The sequence below is a fragment of the Lolium rigidum genome, chromosome 1 (assembly GCF_022539505.1).
Source record: "Lolium rigidum isolate FL_2022 chromosome 1, APGP_CSIRO_Lrig_0.1, whole genome shotgun sequence".
NCBI classification, from domain to species: Eukaryota; Viridiplantae; Streptophyta; class Magnoliopsida; order Poales; family Poaceae; genus Lolium; species Lolium rigidum.
In genome coordinates this window covers 265,294,513-265,313,376 of record NC_061508.1, presented here as the reverse complement: position 1 = coordinate 265,313,376, position 18,864 = coordinate 265,294,513, and the positions used below count along the sequence as shown (strand labels likewise).

The 18,864-nt window shown below is 39.0% G+C and overlaps 4 protein-coding genes across 4 annotated transcripts; all 4 read left to right on the top strand.

Annotated features, from left to right (window-relative positions):
• The first annotated feature begins 153 nt into the window (after positions 1–153).
• On the top strand, positions 154–3,121 carry LOC124683629. The gene is made up of 7 exons (XM_047218110.1): positions 154–217; positions 1,368–1,458; positions 1,576–1,641; positions 1,831–1,893; positions 2,001–2,650; positions 2,753–2,926; positions 3,017–3,121. The coding sequence occupies exons 1-5, from the start codon at positions 183–185 to the stop codon at positions 2,232–2,234; spliced, it is 489 nt and encodes a 162-aa protein (XP_047074066.1). The 5' UTR covers positions 154–182; the 3' UTR covers positions 2,235–2,650; positions 2,753–2,926; positions 3,017–3,121.
• Positions 3,122–3,246: 125 nt separating this feature from the next.
• Positions 3,247–5,135, top strand: LOC124683627. The gene is made up of 6 exons (XM_047218108.1): positions 3,247–3,406; positions 3,503–3,556; positions 4,287–4,426; positions 4,530–4,643; positions 4,739–4,852; positions 4,983–5,135. The coding sequence occupies exons 1-6, from the start codon at positions 3,382–3,384 to the stop codon at positions 5,133–5,135; spliced, it is 600 nt and encodes a 199-aa protein (XP_047074064.1). The 5' UTR covers positions 3,247–3,381.
• On the top strand, positions 5,095–6,942 carry LOC124683628. The gene is made up of 7 exons (XM_047218109.1): positions 5,095–5,357; positions 5,468–5,639; positions 5,729–5,836; positions 5,936–6,067; positions 6,154–6,257; positions 6,349–6,526; positions 6,639–6,942. Exons 1-7 carry the CDS (start codon positions 5,185–5,187, stop codon positions 6,669–6,671), a joined length of 900 nt encoding a protein of 299 aa, XP_047074065.1. The 5' UTR covers positions 5,095–5,184; the 3' UTR covers positions 6,672–6,942.
• Positions 6,943–16,559: 9,617 nt separating this feature from the next.
• On the top strand, positions 16,560–17,931 carry LOC124683626. Its single transcript, XM_047218107.1, has 2 exons — positions 16,560–17,475; positions 17,772–17,931. Exons 1-2 carry the CDS (start codon positions 16,665–16,667, stop codon positions 17,807–17,809), a joined length of 849 nt encoding a protein of 282 aa, XP_047074063.1. The 5' UTR covers positions 16,560–16,664; the 3' UTR covers positions 17,810–17,931.
• The last annotated feature ends 933 nt before the right edge of the window (positions 17,932–18,864 follow it).

Sequence of the window (18,864 nt, the reverse complement as noted above, 5' to 3'; positions counted from 1 at the left end):
TAGTGATGGGGGTTCTCGGCGTGGTCTAGGGTTGTTTCTGCGGTGGAGTCTGCCGGCGTCGAGGATCTGGAGGAGGTGAAGCTGTGGCTCGTGGTATGGGCTTGCGCAAGGGGAGGGGATGCAGTGGATTCCGCCATGCCCGTGCCTGCAAGGACGAGGCCGCTCGATTTCTTCCTCGTTCCATGGGCGGTGGGGGCCTGCGTCGCCAGCGTTATGGGTACTTCCTCTTCCTCGTTTTCTCTCAGTCTCTAATTCTGCAAGCAGTCATGTGGTATGTAGATCTCGTGTTATGAATTGGGACTGTTACAAACATCTTTGTGTAGTGCTTGGTTGGTGTTATTGGCGGGTCTTAGGATTTTTTTTTCTTGTTGCCATGTCTGAATCGAATTATATGTAGTACCAATACTCATAGAGTACCACTACTTATTCTCAGGATCATAATTCAGTGAACTACTCATTTTTGTCTGAATCATAATTCAGTGAACTACTTATGCTCAGTATCATAAGTCAGTGAACTACTAGAATGGTTTTTTTTATTATGTGTAGAGATCATATGAGGGTTTAGGTAGGACATTTTGTCATTTCATCTATAATTAGCTCGCCTCATCTCCCGGTCTGTCTCCTTTGAAGAAGACAAATTTGTCGATCTGCACCACTCAGGTGGAGATGGCTGATGGAACTGCGCTGGAGTGATCTGCTATGTACTGGATGTAGCTATGGATAACTAATCCTTGTATATAGTTTCTCCCCCATGTGGGTCTTTTCATGAACGATGCGGCCATTTAAACTTTAGACTTTTGTTCTTTTGATTGCTTAGTTTTTGTGGAACCTGTTGGTTGTTATTTGGTTTCATTTAATTTAGATGTTGTCTGCGTGGTGTAATTTTTTCGGAAGCTACAGCAAGTGTTAGTTTCTACTATGGGATTTGTGACTTTAAATCATTTTATCATAATATAGTTTGAAATCATGTGAACAAACACTACTGTTCAATTCCAATATTTTCTCTGCCTCAATTTGTGAAGTTGCTTGGGTCATCTCCTTTTGCACCTTTACAATTGAAGTTTGTATATCTCGAGATGCTGGTAAATAGTTCATGCCAATTTACAATTGTTCTTGCTTGTCTTGAGATGCCGGTAAATAGTTCTCTGTCTGGTTGAGCTGGTAGAGGTAGAGAAGTTTTTTGATCACATGAACCTAGTAATTTGATCTATCATGACCTACTCCTGGTTTCATTGCGAGTTTTTTAGTACAAAATAATAACTTGTGATGTATGTAGTGTTGAGTTAGAGTTCTATTTTTTTGTATCTTATATGGCTCTATTTCTCACTGAGTAACGTTGTCTGTTTCTGTTTTGCTTTTCGTAACAGGGGGGGGCATGATTACCGTCGTTTGGCTGTTATGTCAAACTGTAGTTCATCCGATTGTGTTCATGATGAAGAAAGCTCTTCCAGTGAAGATGTAAGAGTTATATATGCAACTTTTTTGAGTCGATTTTTTTTTGTATAACACAAATGTGTCTTTTGTCATGATTTTTTGAATGGGGTCTGATGCTTTATTTTTATTTTTTGATTTTAGGGTACTGGTGTTGTGAGGAGGAAGAGTCACTTGGATGATGCTTTGTTTGAATTTTTTAGCAAACAGGTACTGGGTTTGTGCCTTTGTTTGATTTGTCAGTCGTGTTTCACAATTTCCCTCCACCCACACATTGTCTTGTTTAAATCAAGTTATAAGTTAAATTCTTCTTACTCAAATTTTTATTTTAAATAGTGTTCAGGTCTTGTTTTGCTTTGGGCAGATGAAGGACTTCTTTTTTGTTGTTGTTGTTTGTAGGCTATTAAAAGCTTGAAGAGGGACTTCTCTAAATTTTGCAGGGATTCTGATATGTGGGCAGAGGTGTTGTTATTTTCCACATCTCTTTTTTTTTGCAATTAGTATTGGTTTATAAGTATTCTTTGTATTTTTTATTTTTTCTAATTGATAACGAATCTACTTCGTTCCAGAATAAAAGGCCGAAGTTTTCTGGAGTTGATAAGAAATGTTTCTCTGTTTACTCTTTCAAGTACTTCCTCGAAGTTCTGAATCGGCTAACTGTGGAGCAGAGTGCTATCATTGAGAAATTTGGTTTTGGTTGTCTCCTCTGTCTTTCCAAGACTTATACCCTTCATCATTTATACGTTGGCTTGCTTGGTCCGTTGATGTTGATTGTTCTCAAATCATTGTTGATGACAAGATAATATATCTTTCAAAAGATTATTTTCATCTTGTTCTTGGTTTGCCAAATGCTGGTGATGAGCTGGTCGAAAATAGTGATGCTGGAATGGATTTCATCAAATCATTATTTCACTTATCAGAAGTCCCTCATATCACCTTTTTTGGCAACAAATTAAACTCGAAGCAGACTCTAAGCGATCAAGAGGTGTTTGTTTGTTTCATGCAAGTTGCTATATGTTGCTTTTTGTGCCCTTCTGCTAGTGATCATTTGGACACAAGGTTTATAGATCAGCTTGGTAATCCTGAAAGATCCAGATGTTTTGATGTTTGTCAGCTTGTCTACAAGCATCTCATGTTTGGAATTACTATAATGTCTAAGTTTGCTCAATTGAAAGGAAGGAATCCTAAGGTGTTTGAGTTCTGTTCGTATGCACTTGCAGTGAGTATTCTTACTGTGTCAATATATTGTTTATCCTCATCATTATTATCATTGTTCTTTTTTTTTAATTTTCTTTTTATTTTATCTTCACATGTGTTATAGGTTTATTATCTGGATTGTCTTGATTTTGGCATCCATATTGCTGGCACTGGATTTCCTAGGGCAGCTTCATGGCGTGGAGACATGATCAAAGTGTACTCTGATTTAGATCGCAAAAGCAGAAGATGTTTTGGAAAGAGGCGGATGAAGAAAAATCTTGAAGAATGTTACTTGGGGGTAATCAATTTTATCCGTTTTCTACATTTTCTATGCACTTGTCTTTTTTTAGCTTTCTGTTTTTAATATGATTTTTATTATCATTTGCAGGCAGTCAATGTTATGAACCAAGGATTTAATGCAACCAATTGTGAGTTTATGTCTCAAAGGCAGAAGGCATCCATTCATGATAAATTTGGCATGACTTTGTCTGCATTTTGTTCTTACCTTGATCCAGATTTTTCTACTGTTTTATTCTGTATATTGTCAGTATCTTTCCTTTCCTTCATTCTCCCCTTTTGTCATAGAATGAACACACATTTCTTTTTTATCTGCAGACAATAGATGGTATATTGGATATTGTTCAAAGTCAGGATCCTTTTTGTCTAGACACGAGTAACAAGAGAGAGATACTTGTTCATGACATTCTTCATTTCTTAGCAAACACTCATCCATGGTACAAGAGTAGTGGTGTGATGAAGTCCGACATGGGTATTTTAGGTACTGATATTTTTCCTTAGTACCTTGTGTTCCATGTAGTGGATAGATACTTGTTTCTTTTTGTAGATTTATTTCTTATTTTTTTCTCTATTTTAGATACTCCAGGTGGTGTTGCTAAGAAGCCCGTTGATAAGAATTCCACTGTTTCAGGTTATTAATGCTTTATCTCATGATTATATTCTCTGTTTTCCACTTTAGTTGTCTGATTTCTTTTTTTTTTATAAATCCCTCATGAATTGACCACAAACCAATGATTCAGGGATAAGTCATGGTTTTACTATCTTTTAGTTACAGTAGCATCAGTAAGTCATAGCTTTTTTCCTTAGTCAGGTCTGTAATGTCAGACTGCAGTTTGAAAAAATTGTTTCAATGACACAAAGTGTATGATGGGAGGTGTCAGTCAGTGTCTCTGCTTCAAAGAAGCTCATATATCTTTCTGTTGCCAAAACTCCGCACTTGAGTTTAACTTCAACCGGTGCCCATAACGGAAATTTAAGTTTAGGCAATCAGCAACCGAATTAAGAGAAACTAATTTCTTAGTCTCATCTTATTTCTTCGGTTATAATTCATTCATTCATTCTGACTACACTTTTAAAATATGAATTGTGTTCTAGGGAAAATCTCTATGTTACTTTGGTGACACTTATTTTGGAACGGATGTAGTATCATTTTTTCAGTAATGGGATATCATTACTTTCTTTGCTAAACTTTTTCTGATTTTTCCTAAATCCATGTTACTTCTTCAGTTTCATTTTCTCGACTTGACCACAAACCAATGTCGACTTGCAAGTGGGATTTACATGAATTTCCACTTCAGTAAATCCTGATTTCTTTTTTTCATAAACCCCTCATGGATTTTGACGATCTTATTGAATTTCAGCTCCAGGACACAATCCTGTAGCTAAGGTCAAGTCGAGATTGACAATAAATTTGCCTGAGGATTGCATTCCTGTCTTAAGCCAAGATGATCTAGTATCTCCCATTGGGCGTATGAATTTATCACCGTGTTATGTTGCTAAGGTAAGCTGGATTGCCCCTTTTGTTGTTTTTAAGTTTATGTGGAGTGATTTTTGCCGTTATATACGATTTTTTGCGTCTAATTTTTTGATACCTTCTTTTGCAGGAAACTAGTAAGGTAGCAGGGAAGTTTGAAATGGCGAACTTATGTCAAAAAAAATCTTTGGGTAGTAAAGAAACTCCTATACCTGTTGGTGATACAACACCCAAAGCATTTCTGGTTTGTGTTTTCCACTTCTGTTTTTCTTTTTGAAACTCGTCAATTATTTTTTAGGTTTTAGTAAATGTTCTTCAATTTTCATTTTATGCTATCAGGAAGCTGGTCAGGTTGTGCAGAAACCTGCAACAAATAAATTATCTTCAAAGATATTAAATGGAAATGAGCAAACTACTATCCACATTGGTGACAGAACACCGAAAGTAGAATCGGTACTGCCACACTCTCTCTTTTTATCTTTTGTTTTAATCATTTTTGGTGTCCTTTATGTATTATCATTCTCACTTTCTATCCTTTTTTGACTGACACGTGTCATTTTCATGTTCGTTTTTTTCTTCATAGGTTGGGAAAGCACATGAGGTTAAGATCACTGGTGTGTCAAACTTCAAAGATCGTCAAAATCTTCTTTCGCAGAATGTTGAGGAGGTTTACAACAACAACATGCATCATGAAGCATGCCAGTTATTCAAGGCAGAATGCAGCGCGCAACTGTGAAGCTCCAGATGTTGTTGATTCATTAGTAGATGGTGACCATAACTTGGATATGACTGCTCATAACACTGGCAGACAATCAACCAACGATAAGTTTATATGTCTGCAGCCTAAGAACAGTCTGATCTTTCCATTACCCGAGAATTCACGCTTTCCAGTATCAGATGAAGACATCATGCATTATTGTGCAATTGTGGATTTGGCATATACTAATCGAATTCAGAAGTAAATATTCTCTTCATTTTTCTCATTTATTATCTCCTTATTCTTTCCAATGTGTTTTGGTAAATGCACTTGTTTACATTCTAGCTTTATTCCTTTTTTCTTTGAAACAGGAACTATGCTCTTGTATACCATGGGGTTCACTGCAGTTTTGTGTCACTGGGTCAAACACTGATGCCTGATGGTCATATTGATAACTTTCTTATTCCTTGCTTTTGCCGAAAGCTTTTTGAGGATAAGCATCCTACCAAATCTGGGAGGCATTATTTCTTCTCTTATGTTGGGGTATTTTTAATCTTGAACCCCTTGAATGTCATAATTTCTTCTCTTATGTTGGGGTATGTTGTTATGATTAATAGTCTATTTTTCAACAGGAAAGTATACTTGATTTTTCCAGTTCATTGCATGAGAACATTGTTCGCACTTCATTCTTAGGAGCTGCTTCAGCAAGTAAAGGAAAGAGGCTAGATTTGTCTGATAGAGTATGTTGCATCACTTTACTATATAAATGTCTATTTTTCTTATTGCTCTATTTGTTCTTTTCCATTTAATCAGAATGAATTTATGCTCTTACTATGCAGCTTTTTTTCCCTATATGTCACTTGGAACACTGGTTTACATTTGTGGTTGATTTCAAGTGGAAGCTTTTTGCTTTTCTTGATTCATTCTATGGCCCGAAATCTGAATATCAGCTAGCAGTACAAGAACCTTTAGTACGTTTTTTTGATCCCAATTTTTGTTTTAAGTTCTACTTGCTCTTTTGTTTTCAAACTTAGTAACCATTCATGTATATGTACAGATGAAGAATTTTGCAATTCTATGGAAGAAGATTTTTGATACTGATGAACCTGACTTTAAGAAATTTCAAGTGATGTTTCCTAACATGCCACGACAGGGAAATGCGTAAGTTATTTTTTCAATCATGTATACTTGTTCCTCTAATGGTGGTATGTTTTTCAGTTATGCTGATTTTCTTGGGTGTTCTGTAATGCAGCCATAATTGTGGTGTCATGACTATGAAAGCTATGGAGCTTTTTGATCCCACTAAGGATCTCCGCAAACTTTTCTCTGATAATGATGTATGCCATATTCGTATTCAGTATGCAAATAGCCTTTTCTTCCACAGAGGCAATAAAGTTGATCAGAATGTAGTTACAAGTTTCTTTGATAAGGTACAATCTGTTTGTCCATCTAAACATTTTTTATGTCTCCTGTCTGTTATGAATATAATGTAAATGGTCATTATATACTGACATTTTTTGTTTTGTTATTCACTTTGTAAAGGAGGATTTCATGCGCCAGCTCCATCCAAGCTGATTTATGATCATCCTATGCTTCTTCTTGGGAAACCTACGACATCTTTGTCGTTTCTTGAATGAGGCAAATGTGTTTTCCCTTTGGCGAGAACTGGTTGAGTCTGTTCATTTGTGTTTGTATGCGTCACTCTATTTTCGGGCGGAAGTGATTTTATACATTCCAGAACTCATTTTTGCTCATCCCCTGTACATGCCCCAGCAAAACATCTATTGTTTGATATGCTTTCTATAGCATCTCAAAACTTATGAATATTAAACAAATAATTGTTTTAGTTGCAACTGTATATCCTTTCTATGCATCTTTTACTAATTCTTTTTTTGCAATTCCATAATGATTGTACTTTTTGTTTATCTGTAATGATTTTAAATTTTGGGTAATGAGTAGGTTTTACTTTAATTTTGGTTAGTCAGTAGAGGGGTGGGTAACTCCGCCTATTCAATTTATTTTTCTTAAGCTATGCTTAAGTTGGATAGCCGGTTCCAAGCCCGGGTTAAGGAGGAGGGGCCACACTTTTTCATCTTTCGTCTTTCAAATAGCTTTTTCAAATACATTCATACATCTCAGTCTATTTTTTTCACTATTCTTGATATCCTCTATTTTCTGGCACTTGCACCTGTGTTATATCAGCAGTTTGTTTCTATTGCTTTTGCATGCTTGTCAGGAGCTGCCTAGTCTGCAAGGTGGAACATTTGCTTTTTTATGTCTTCAGTGAGATCGACACACTCAATCTGGATTTTTCTGCAATCTCTGTGTCTTGAGTATCATTCACCTCTTCTGCTGGCAGGTCATTTGTCATGCAGCTCGACATGCTCAGTATTTTCGGTCTTTGGAGTTTCCTCAGCAATTTGCATCAATGCTTTTCACATCTCTAGTTCCCTCGGTTACTATCGCTGATTCTAAATTCTCTTGAGCTTCCTCTCCAATAATAGTTCCACTGCTTTGGTTGGATATTTTCTCCAGATTTGCACTTCTTTTTTGGTATCAGAAACTGCTTCTCTTGCTGTCACATCTTCTTCTTGGACAGACTCTTCAGTTTTTTGAAACAATGCTTTTTGTTGTGAGATACTTTGAGGTACAGTGGCTTCACTGTATCTCATTTCATTAGCAGGTTCTGGTTACAGGATATATGGCTCAGTTCCTGTCGTTTTTTCTTCTGCTTCGTGGTCTTCCAACCTAGCAACTTTGCTTTTGAGTCATCTCTTGACCTTCAGTGGCTCCACTTCTGCTCTCTTCTGCTGATTCTATCACAAGCTACTCAGTTATGGTTGGTCCATCTTCATGAGTTGGGTTCACAAGGATGGTGTCTCTTCTAGTTCTGGCTCCTCGAATGGTGGTGTTTGAACAGGTGATGTACATGGTCCTCTGGAGTTCCCCCTTAGCAATTGCGTCACTGCTGTTCACATCTTTAGTTTTCCTTAGTTACTGGTGCTGATTCTAAATTCTTTGCGGTGTCAGGACTTGGTTTTGTACAGCAGTTAGTTGAGTCCCTGCTGGCTTAGAACGACGGCCTCCGACACGGGTAACTGCTCATCCGTATCTCTGTATTTTTTCATTTGCAATCCTAGACTCTGGTTAATTATACTCTGATCATATTTTTTCACATTTCGGTGTCTGAAAATAGGAGATGCATGTTCTTTCATGAGCTGTCTCTTCTGCAAGATCACTGATGTAAGTATCATTTGGCGAGCTCACTGATGCAAGTATCAATTTTCAGTTTCCATGGCTTCAAATGCCATTTTTGATCTCTGTTTTCTTGCATGCTTTTTTTTGTTAGGAGCTGCCTCATCTGCAAGCAGATGACAGTATCATTTCACACTTTTCAGTGAACATAGCTTTTTGTGTTAAAGAAGTGCATATGAAGCATCATGCTATTGTTGGTATGTTTTCTTCTTTTCAGGACTTCTCTTTCTGTTATCTGTAATGCATGTACTATGCTCATTTTTTCTCGTCTCTCATGCACTTTCTTTTTTTAAAACACAATAATTCCACAAAGCCAACATCAAACAGGGTATTTTGCTAGTATCATAACACAATAATTTAAATCTTAAATAGTCCACGTATGCAACTCGTACACAATTCGATGCTACATAGTGTTTGATAATAATTTGATCAACACTTGCTGGTCATCATTTGATCTCAGTCCTTCAGTCTTCCCTCGTGCTTGTCACTGAAGATACACTTGGCTGGAACATTTGATTTATGTCATCATTGCATCCACTGGCCTTCGTCTTGTTTTTTCTTGATTTGTGGGGTTCAGTTGTTGTACCTGGCAGTAAGAAATGTTAATATAATTTTAGCATTATATATTGTTTTTAATATCTGCATAATAACAATATAGATCAGCTTCTATACCTATGTGCTTTTTCTTTCTGTTCCTAGTCTTTTTTGGTAGATTGAACACCAAATGCAGCTGTTGACACTTTTTCTTCGTGTGTTCGGTTGAACCACAATGGCTGCAGGTGTAGAACATTTTCTTTTTGATTCTTTCCTTTATAGTCATCAACCTAGGACGACCTTTTGTACCAGCAGCATCTGGATCAAGTACGCGTATGTTTGATGTACTTTCAGATGTAGGGTCCAAGTTGACGACAGTTCTTGCTGAACTGTTCTGTCCTATAGCTGAGTCTTTTTCAGTTTCATTGTCCATCCTCGCCATCTCTGCTTCTAGCCTTGGTATCTCTTGTAGCAAATACTGATATTTTCTTTTGTTTTTCGAACCATTTGATGTTGTGTGTCCCAATAACCTTGATAGAACATTGAATCTTAAAACAATGCTATCCTCATTTGGTGTCGGGGCAAGAACATGGTCTAACACCTTTTTTTACTTCTTCCTCCACCTTTCTATGATGTATTTATCCGGTATTTTGTCTATCTGTAAATGCAGCATAACTTTCAAGATGTGTGAGCAAAGGAGGCCATCTTTGTCAAACTTGCAGCAGATGCATGAGTAATCATGGTTCTCTTCATTCACCAGAACAAGGTAATTTCGTGTTTTGTGTTCTTTGATTGGGTAATTAGGTGCCTGAACCAACCAGTACTTCTTGCCTTTCTCTTCTTCCGTTATTTGTAACCTTGTAACATCATTCAGTACGTTCTGAAATTTTCTGAAGATTGAAATATTGTATAGATCATGTGCTTGCCTTTCAATGTAGTACTTAGTGAGGAATTTCTTCTCAGGAACTTTTTTGGTAATTACATTGTGATCACACTCGTCCTCTCTTGCATGTATATCATCCATTATTCGCTGGTACTCTCTTAGGAAGCTTGTGATGCTGAATTGAGCCCCTACGCTTCTCTTAAACAGTGCATTTGTCCCTTCGCTTCTAGCTGTTGTCTGAATAAATGGGAAAAAGGATTTCTTGAAGTAAACTGGAGCCCATTTGTGCCTTGATTTCCACAAGTTTTGCAATATTTCTACATGTCCCACATTGTACTCATTTATCATTGCCTGCCACAACGTTTCAAACTCATTAACTGTCAAATATTTGTCAATAATGTCCTGTAATTCTTCATATAGGCCTTCATTTGCCTGAAACAGTGGACCACCTTTTTCATCAATTTTCTTCTTTATATGGAACAAGCAACCCCTGTGTATAGCTTGTTTGTAAAGTTCTTTTATTGCATTCCCCATGGCTCTATCCTGGTCAGTAATTATTGTCTTGGGGTGCTTACCACCCATTGCATGTACAAATTGGTTGAACAGCCACAGAAATGTCTCCTCTTTTTCATCCACTATGAATGCACATGCAAATATGTATGTGTTTCCATGGGGCGACACACCAACAAATGGTGCGAACGGCAAATTGTACTTGTTTGTTAGGAATGTCGTGTCAAAGCTGATGCAGTCTCCACAAATATCATAGTACAATCTTGCTCTTGCGTCTGCCCAGAAGACACTACGAACTTTGTTTTTTTTATCTAAATCCATTGATTGATAGAAACCTGGATTTTCATTCTTTTTTTGAGTAAACCATTCCAAGACTTGCATCATATCATTGTTTGTCAGTTCTCTGTTTATGCTATTGCTGTAGTTGCTCACTTTTCTTTTGTTGTATGGCAGTTGAGCCATTCCTCCTCTTATATATGCCAAAACAGCTACCATGTCACGAGTAGGCATATTGCAGTGTTTCATAGTTCGTATCATCTCCTTCTCACCGTCGGACATGTATATGTGCGACCTGAAGAATCTGCTCTGTGGGCATAGTTGATGGTTGTGTATAAGTTGTAGTCCTGTAATTCTCCACATCCCATTTCTTTCACTGACTACCATTTCCACTTGCAATCTGTCTTTGCTATCACTATGCTTTGCCTCTGTGCCACTACCTGCTCAGTCTCTGCTTCACTATTTTTTCCGTACTTGTTACATTTCATTGTGAACCTTATGACCTCATTGTTCCTTCTTTTGCTTGTAGTACGGTAAGATGAAACACAACTTATGGAGAACCCAACTATGTATGCATACAAGTTGAAGAACTTCTGAGCTTCTTCTCTTGTTTGAAATTCCATTCCAATGTCAGGTTTGAGCTGGCTATCATTATCTTTGCTTACATCTTCTTCAATCTGTACCCCCTGTTCAGCTAGCTTTTCATTTGACAGAAAGTTTCCTATATCATCTTCAGTTATGTCTTTCTGTGGATCTTGGGTTGTTTGCGCTGTACTTGCACTGTCAATGTTTGAGTTGATTTGTTCGCCCTCCTGGGTTGGCTCAGATGTGCTCATTTTTTCTTTGCCTTCATCTGGTGTTTCATTCATTTGTTGGAACTCATTTTTATTCCCATGAGCATGAACCTGCGTACGTTTTGTATGAGCATGTTAATATTAATATAGTGGAAAGCATCATTTTTATTGCACAAGGCGATAATATTATTCATTACGTTTTCTAGATTCATGTTGTCAAACACACTTACATCCCATGGATTATCATCCTGTCCAAAGAATGTAGGCGTTGATTCTTTGTTTGTTATACCTCCAAGTAGCAAGTCTGTGTATGAGAACCCTTCCTGCAACAAATTAAATACAAATTAAATATAGTTGTAAGTAATCTAATTTTTTTTTGTCAATTTTAATTTTTTTACGAATGATGCATACATGTGTGAAGAATTCATCTTCAATATCATTTGGTGCTTGCAAGGTACCTGAGTATAAGAATGTTCCCGCCTGCATAATACAACATGTTAAATTGTCAGAACATAACATGATAACCTCAGTTGTATCTGAACGGAAATTTATAACTATTGACTCTCTATATAGGCACCACAGCTTTGGCCTCTCATTTCCTGCTTAGTTATAGTGGGCTTCCTTATTTTTTCATTTATCTCTGTCCTCTGTCTTTAATTTCTCCGGCATTGGTTTTGTCTTTTTAACTGCAGGCATCTGGAAATGTGACGATGGACACAGTGAAGAAAATCGGAGAAACAGGAGTTACATATATTTTCAAGGTGTGAATTCATAATCGTCTCTTAATGGACAGCTGCTTGTGCTTTTGTCAGTTTTAGTCATTGGTTTTATCATTTTTCTGTCACTCATTGTACATCTCCTTCTCTGTCACTCATTCTCCGCCATGTCAGTATTCAGTTATCTCTGTCTTTCAAGCTTTAGTCATTATTCTTCAGTTAATCGCTCTTTCTCCGTCCCTCAGTTTTGTACTGTCATTCTTCAGTCCTCAATGCTCTCATATCAAGCTCAATTCATCTTCAGTTTTTCAGCGCTAGTACCTCATTATTCCTTTCTTCAGCCTCTGTCACTCATTGTACATCTCCTTCTCCGTCACTCATTCTCCGCCATGTCAGTATTCAGTTATCTCTGTCTTTCAAGCTTTAGTCATTATTCTTCAGTTAATCGCTCATTCTCCGTCCCTCAGTTTTGTACTGTCATTCTTCAGTCCTCTGTCAGTTAAATATCTCAGTCATCTATTTTTCTCAGTCTTCAGTTTAGTTTACAAGGCATGAGATGAGTCATCTTTTTTTCCTCATTCCTCAGTTTCTCATTTTCTTCCTAAGTTATATCTCAGTGCTTCAGTTTCTCAGTTATATCTATTATTCTTGTTATATCTCAGTTTCTCAGTTATATCTATTATTCTTGTATTTCTTCAGTTTCTCAGTCTTATAAGCTTATTTGCTCAGTATTTCTTCTCTCAGTCTACCTCTAAATTCTCATTTTCTACATGTACAAGCAACATTCTTCAACATCCCTCTACCGACAAAGAATAAAAAAGACGGAACTAAGCACATCTCCAAATCCAACTCTAAACAACTAAACCAATAAGTCTACATCAGACCTCACAGTACGCACCGGCGAAATCACAAGCAGCCATGGATGCATAAACAGAGTTGCATGAACACGAAACTGAAGAAACAGCAAAGCAATAACAGAGCCCGCCGGCTCCAATCAATCAAACCCCGAACCCACCCACCCAAATCCTTAGAAAACATGCACAAACGCGACCAAACAACTATGAGCACAATAAATCAACGCGACCGGCAAGAACGGCAGATAAATGCGGCACGAAAACGTTGAATCTACAGCAAGCATGAACCAAACGAACGCAGACCTGCCCAATCCCCAAGAAATCCCCAAGAAACGGATCCACGCATCACCAATCCAAAACACAAAGGGAATAAACTTGAATCTCACTGGACACTAAATCGAGAAACATCACAGAGAGAGAAACATACCAGCGAGAAGAAACAGCCTCCACGGAAGATGCGGGCGGCCACCGCGGTGCAACCCAAGCCGACGCACCACCAGAGGCCAGGCACCTCCGCAACCCCCGCCCGCACACAACGCCGCAGCTCCAAGAACGAAAAGAAGAAACCGAGCGAGTCCAAGTCGCCGCGAGGCCGAAGAAAAGAAGAAGTAGAGGACGACGGAAGGCCCAGTCAAAGGAAAAGAAACCGACTTCTGAGCGAGGGTTCTCTCGCTCGTACACGTGACGCCGAACCACTCCAAACGCCGACTCGCAACGACACGGCAGCACGCGAGGTAGGACCCACGAAAGTGACCTGCGGCTCTCCCAGGAACGCGCGCGACCCTGGGAGCTTAGTGCTCTTCTAAGATAGGTTTTCTGCAACCTCCATTCTAGGAGCTGATCGCAAGGGACCCAAGAATTCTAGACAATAAGGGATTGTTCATTTCCATGTGTGATCTTACTTGGGTGGGAACTTTTCGGTGTAAAATGTTGTAATGATAATATCATTCACATATTTTTAGATCAGTGGCAGAAGGAGTAGTCCCAGGCACTATCCTTGTTTATTCTTGTTTATTCCCCAACTGATATGTGCCCATTGACCCTTTTTTCTTCTCCCCTGGTAATTAAAATGCAGATAAAGGAAGAAGGAGCGGCAAACGGGGACATGCTAAGCAAGCTTCCCAATGACGTGTTTACCATTTGCTCAGTCCTAAGTATCTATTCTCCATCTCTCTTTATTCTTTTCACTCATTTTTCCCATCTGCTTCTCCTTTTATTCCTTACACATTGCCCTGCATCACCTCCTTCGGTATTTATGCGTGTATGATCCACAGGTTTTTCTCAGCTATTATTGTTTTATCTTTTTTGCAGCATTGGCCTGAGGATCAAACAACAACAGCAACGGAAATATTCAGAGACCATGGATGCATGTGCCTCGGCGTGTGAGTTTTTCTCTTTGACTCTAGGTCTCTTAGGTAAGATCTCCATGTTAGTTTGTTGCTTGTGTAGGATTATTTGGCATGTCACTGTGTTTCTCGCTGTTGTCAGTGTGTAAGATCTCAATTGCAGGTTTTGTTGAGCTAGGACCAGTAATGCTTACTTATTTCTATTTTGTCATGGGATGAAAACGTCATTTTATGGTGAATCTATTTTATGTTGGCAACTTGAAACTGTTCATGTATTCTGAGAACCTGTTGAAGTTTTGGCTAGACATGTTGTCGAATGTGTGGACCATTTTAGTATTGCTCTATGTCAGCACAGTTTCATAGCTTTTTTTTGCTGTCTTGTTTAATCAGTGGTATCTTACTTCTATTTCATTAGTTGATACCCAGTTAGTTTGATGTTGTTTAGTACCTGCGGCTTTCTTCCCTTTGTGCAATTAGCCATTTCGATGAGTTGCTTGTTACGGAAAGTAAAGTCTCGATATTATCCAGTTGTTGTTACGCACATATTGGATTATCTTAGTAGATGCTTTTGCTGTTTGTTACCATGGGCACTAGAACATAATTCCATGAGTTGCTGACCACCTTATCAGGTTGAGGAGGAAAGAGAGGCTTTCTGAAACAGTTATGCAATGTAGTGACTAGAAGTTTGCATATAACACAAAATTGCATGTTAATGTCTAGTAAATGTTTACCTGCTGGTTTATGTCAGTGACTCTACTTGACTTATTCTTCTCAGTATTTTCTAGTAAATCTCTTTTTCAACATAGTCTATGAAAAGATAATCCATGAGTCTACTGGAACGGAGAAGTTCTCAGTTACATAGTCTATGAAATTCTTAGTAATTTAGTTAAATGGATATGCATGTCTGTCACATTTATATCCATGAGTTATTCTACTGTTTTTCTCTGAAACATGCTATTCTACTCCTTTCAACATTATGCATGTCACTGTGTTAAGACCATCAAGAATTATGCAGATCAAGACAATGTGTTGGAGAGGTACATGATTTGTGGTCAAGAAACTGAGATCTAGTGAGAGGCTGGTTATGAGAGATAGTGGAAATCTGAAAAGTAGCAGGATGAGGAGAGGGCTCACATGCCTGTGCTGACGAGGAAGGAGGGGCAAATCCTTGCCCAGCTGCATCGACATTGCTGTAAGTTTTCTCATTACCCTCCATCGGTTTTGTGGATCTATATTCTAGATCTCTTCCCCCTCTTCTTTTTTTTCTGAACTGTGTACTCGTTCTTCTTGCCGTCGCTGGTGTGCCAGGGGGTTTTTGTGAGGAGGAAGAAGAAGACGTGGTGACGTGGATGTAGTGGTTAGATTAGGCCTGGAAGGACTGGTTCTCACGTGCTTGTCTAAAAGCCTAGAGGCCCAGGAATAAAAGCCTAGAGGCCTAGGAATAAAAGCCAGAAAAAAACCGGACTGGTCTTTTTGGCGGTGGGACTGATCGTTGCCAGCTGTTTTTTTCGGGAGGGCATCGACTGACGGGAAAGACTGACTAACTGAACGTGGGATTAAATGGGGTAGGGGAAATCTGACTTGAACCGAATTGTATTTTCATCTAGATGATGATTAGACAGTCCCTAAAGATAAGAGAGTAATGAACAAGGAGCGAGAGAGCTCCAGACCTTTCCAAAGCTTTCCTGTGTACCTTGAATCCAAATCCTAGATGATAGAAATTTCTTCAATCCATGTTTAGTGATCCTATCAGAGCACTCTGATCCGGAGTGAATTCCTGTGCGGAATCGCATCGAATCGACCGGTGCCACGGCGGAGGTTCATCATATGTGAGCTGCGCCGCCGTCGTTGTTTCGTACGGCTCCACCATTGAGGAGGGCCATCTTCAGGCTGTTGTTTCTCCATCAAGCTGAGGTCTATCCAGCGAATCCAGCCCCGCCTTCGTGCAGCTTCAGTGAGGTCAGTTGTCCTGGTTCGTGAGGGTTCGTGAAGAGGAGTTCTTTCAGTCCAGTTGCAGTTCATCCCGTTCTGCTTGTGTGTGGAAGCTAGGGTAGCTCCGGTACTCTAGTAATTTGTTTCTTGTGCATACTGATCTGAGAGCCATGGGTGACAAGAATTTTGATTCTGGGATTGAGCAATTTTGTGAGAGTATGCAGCGCATGCTTGCTCAGTTAATGGAACAGACACAAACAAAGCCAAGTAGTATGTTGGATACTTTGGAAATTACTCTGGAACCAAATCCAGTCAAGTTAACTGGTCCAGGTGATTACTTTAGCTGGGCCAGAAAATAGAAATGCCACTTCGATTCTTGGAGCACATGGTCTACAAAATTTACTGGAGGAAAATGAGAAGATAGGAGATGTGTCACACGAACAGTGGGAACAAAATCAGAAACGGGTCATGGTTTGGTTACTCGGGTCTATGAACAAGATAGTGAGAGAACAAGTGGAAAATCTCACGTCTGCAGCTGAAGTATGGAAGGACATCGAGAAGCAATTTTCAGGGAAGTCCAACAAAATGCAGGTCTCCAAAATTCTACAGGAGATGAGACGTATTAGGCAGGGACAAATGTCAGTAACCGAGTATGCGGGTGAACTCAAAAAATTGTACAGAGACTTGGAGTTCTTCAGGCCATTTAAGCCATTTGATCCAAGGGACTTGCCTTTACTCCGAGAATGGTTTGAACCATTACTTGTTCAAAGCTTTCTTGATGGCCTGAATCCAGAGTTCCATTTACGCTCCCAGCTGATAATGGCTATACCAGAATGGCCTACCTTGGAGGAGGCTGTTGCAAGTATCCTGGAGGAAGAAACACGCCTAGCACAACAAGTTAATGCAGAGACACGTGCTGCTTTGTCCTCATTCAGTCAATCTCGTCCATATGGTGGCCAGAAGAACGATCAGGCGAACACCACGAATATTGGTTACAAACGAAAGAGTAGAGTGATATGCGATCAGTGTAACAAGCCTGGTCACATTAAGAAAATTTGTTTCGAACTGATCGGCTTTCCTCCTAGTTGGCAGCGGAGGCAACAGAACAAGTCTTATGCTAACCATAATCAAGAGAAGAAACAAGACATTGTCCACTTTTCATCTGCCGAGCGACAACCACCCATGGTAATTGCCCAAGCCTTAAAGGAATTCAAGGCAAAATTAATGGCTGCCTCTGCTGAAGGTTCAAATGAAATTTCGAATACTGGGAGTACAGAAGGTGAGAATTATCCGCCCCTCTCATGGATAATTGATTCAGGGGCTACAAATCACATGACTGGCTCACCAAGAAAATTCTCATCTTATACACCATGTTCTGGGAGGGAAAAAGTTCGTATTGCTGATGGAACCTCTGCTCCTATTATGGGTAGTGGAACCATCAGATGTACACCATCCATGCCATTAAGTCATGTGCTACATGTTCCCAGTTTTCCTGTGAATTTATTGTCGGTTAGCTCAATTAGTAAGTCTCTAAACTGTGGAGCTTGGTTTGAACCTACATGGTGTATGTTTCAGGATCTGGAGTCGGGAAGAGTTCTTCGAACTGGAACTGAACATGATGGCTTGTACTACCTCGATAATGCTCCAGCTCCACTTGCACTTAACACGAAGTATGCCACGTCTAAAGATGAGTTACTTCTTCTACACTGTAGACTTGGGCACCCTCATCCCAGTCCTTAAGGTAATTAGTTCGCGTGTGTTTAGCTAATTCACACAACACTTCAGACTTGTGCTTCAGCAGATATAACCAAGTACACCTGCTAAATCCATCAATAAAAGTTACATACCACCGCTCTCCTAAAAGAGAAGTTACGCTTGAAGGACCCCAAACATCTGAATGCACGACTTCAAAAGGTACTTTGCTCCTCTCGCAACTACTAGGGTAATTAGTTCGTGTGTGTTTAGCTAATTCACACACGTCACATACAAGCTTCTCTTTGCGGCATGCCTCGAATAAAGAGGACTTTTTGATGTTTTCGCCCCATCTTGAGGGGGAGTGTAGAGTTGTGTTTGTATGTGTATGTGTACTTAGGTGTAGTTTAGTAAATAGTAGAGGGTGTAAAATGTAAAAGAAAAAAATCCTCACTGTTAAAGATAAGAGAGGGATGAACAAGGAGCGAGAGAGCTCCAGACCTTTCTAAAGCTTTCCTGTGTACCTTGAATCCAAATCCTAGATGATAGAAATTTCTTCAATCCACGTTTAGTGATCCTACAAAAGTAAATAGCATGTACTACTGAATCAGCCATTACCAGATCGATTGTAACAATATACTCAACAATAGCATTTACTGGATCAGCCATATCACCAGATTTTAACTGTTTGTAGATTTGTCACAGCCTACTCAACAATCCATACCTCAGGATAGAAGATGGAGCATACCATACTTATGTATAGAAAGAAACATATATAATTTCAGTTTATCAATCTGGGGTGGACACCTAACTGAGTAAAATCCAGCAAGACAAAGCAAAGAATGAGCAAACCCGAGTTATTGATTCTCTAACATGTAAAACTATTTAGCAGAAAAAAGTACTATGTTCGTACAAAATATTTTAACATTGTCCCTGATCTGAAACAACACCAAATGACAATGTATTTTGATGGACC

Coding starts and splice junctions, on each gene's coding strand:
- LOC124683629 (XM_047218110.1), top strand. CDS start 183: ATGGGCGGTGGGGGCCTGCGTCGCCAGCGTTATGG. Junction 1,459..1,575: donor AAAGCTCTTCCAGTGAAGAT/GTAAGAGTTATA, acceptor TTTTGATTTTAG/GGTACTGGTGTTGTGAGGAG. Junction 1,642..1,830: donor TTGAATTTTTTAGCAAACAG/GTACTGGGTTTG, acceptor TGTTGTTTGTAG/GCTATTAAAAGCTTGAAGAG.
- LOC124683627 (XM_047218108.1), top strand. CDS start 3,382: ATGAAGTCCGACATGGGTATTTTAG. Junction 3,557..4,286: donor TAAGAATTCCACTGTTTCAG/GTTATTAATGCT, acceptor ATTGAATTTCAG/CTCCAGGACACAATCCTGTA. Junction 4,853..4,982: donor GAACACCGAAAGTAGAATCG/GTACTGCCACAC, acceptor TTTTCTTCATAG/GTTGGGAAAGCACATGAGGT.
- LOC124683628 (XM_047218109.1), top strand. CDS start 5,185: ATGACTGCTCATAACACTGGCAGACAATCAACCAACGATAAGTTTATA. Junction 5,837..5,935: donor GGCTAGATTTGTCTGATAGA/GTATGTTGCATC, acceptor CTTACTATGCAG/CTTTTTTTCCCTATATGTCA. Junction 6,068..6,153: donor TAGCAGTACAAGAACCTTTA/GTACGTTTTTTT, acceptor GTATATGTACAG/ATGAAGAATTTTGCAATTCT.
- LOC124683626 (XM_047218107.1), top strand. CDS start 16,665: ATGGTTTGGTTACTCGGGTCTATGAACAAGATAGTGAGAGAACAAGTG. Junction 17,476..17,771: donor GAATACTGGGAGTACAGAAG/GTGAGAATTATC, acceptor TGTATGTTTCAG/GATCTGGAGTCGGGAAGAGT.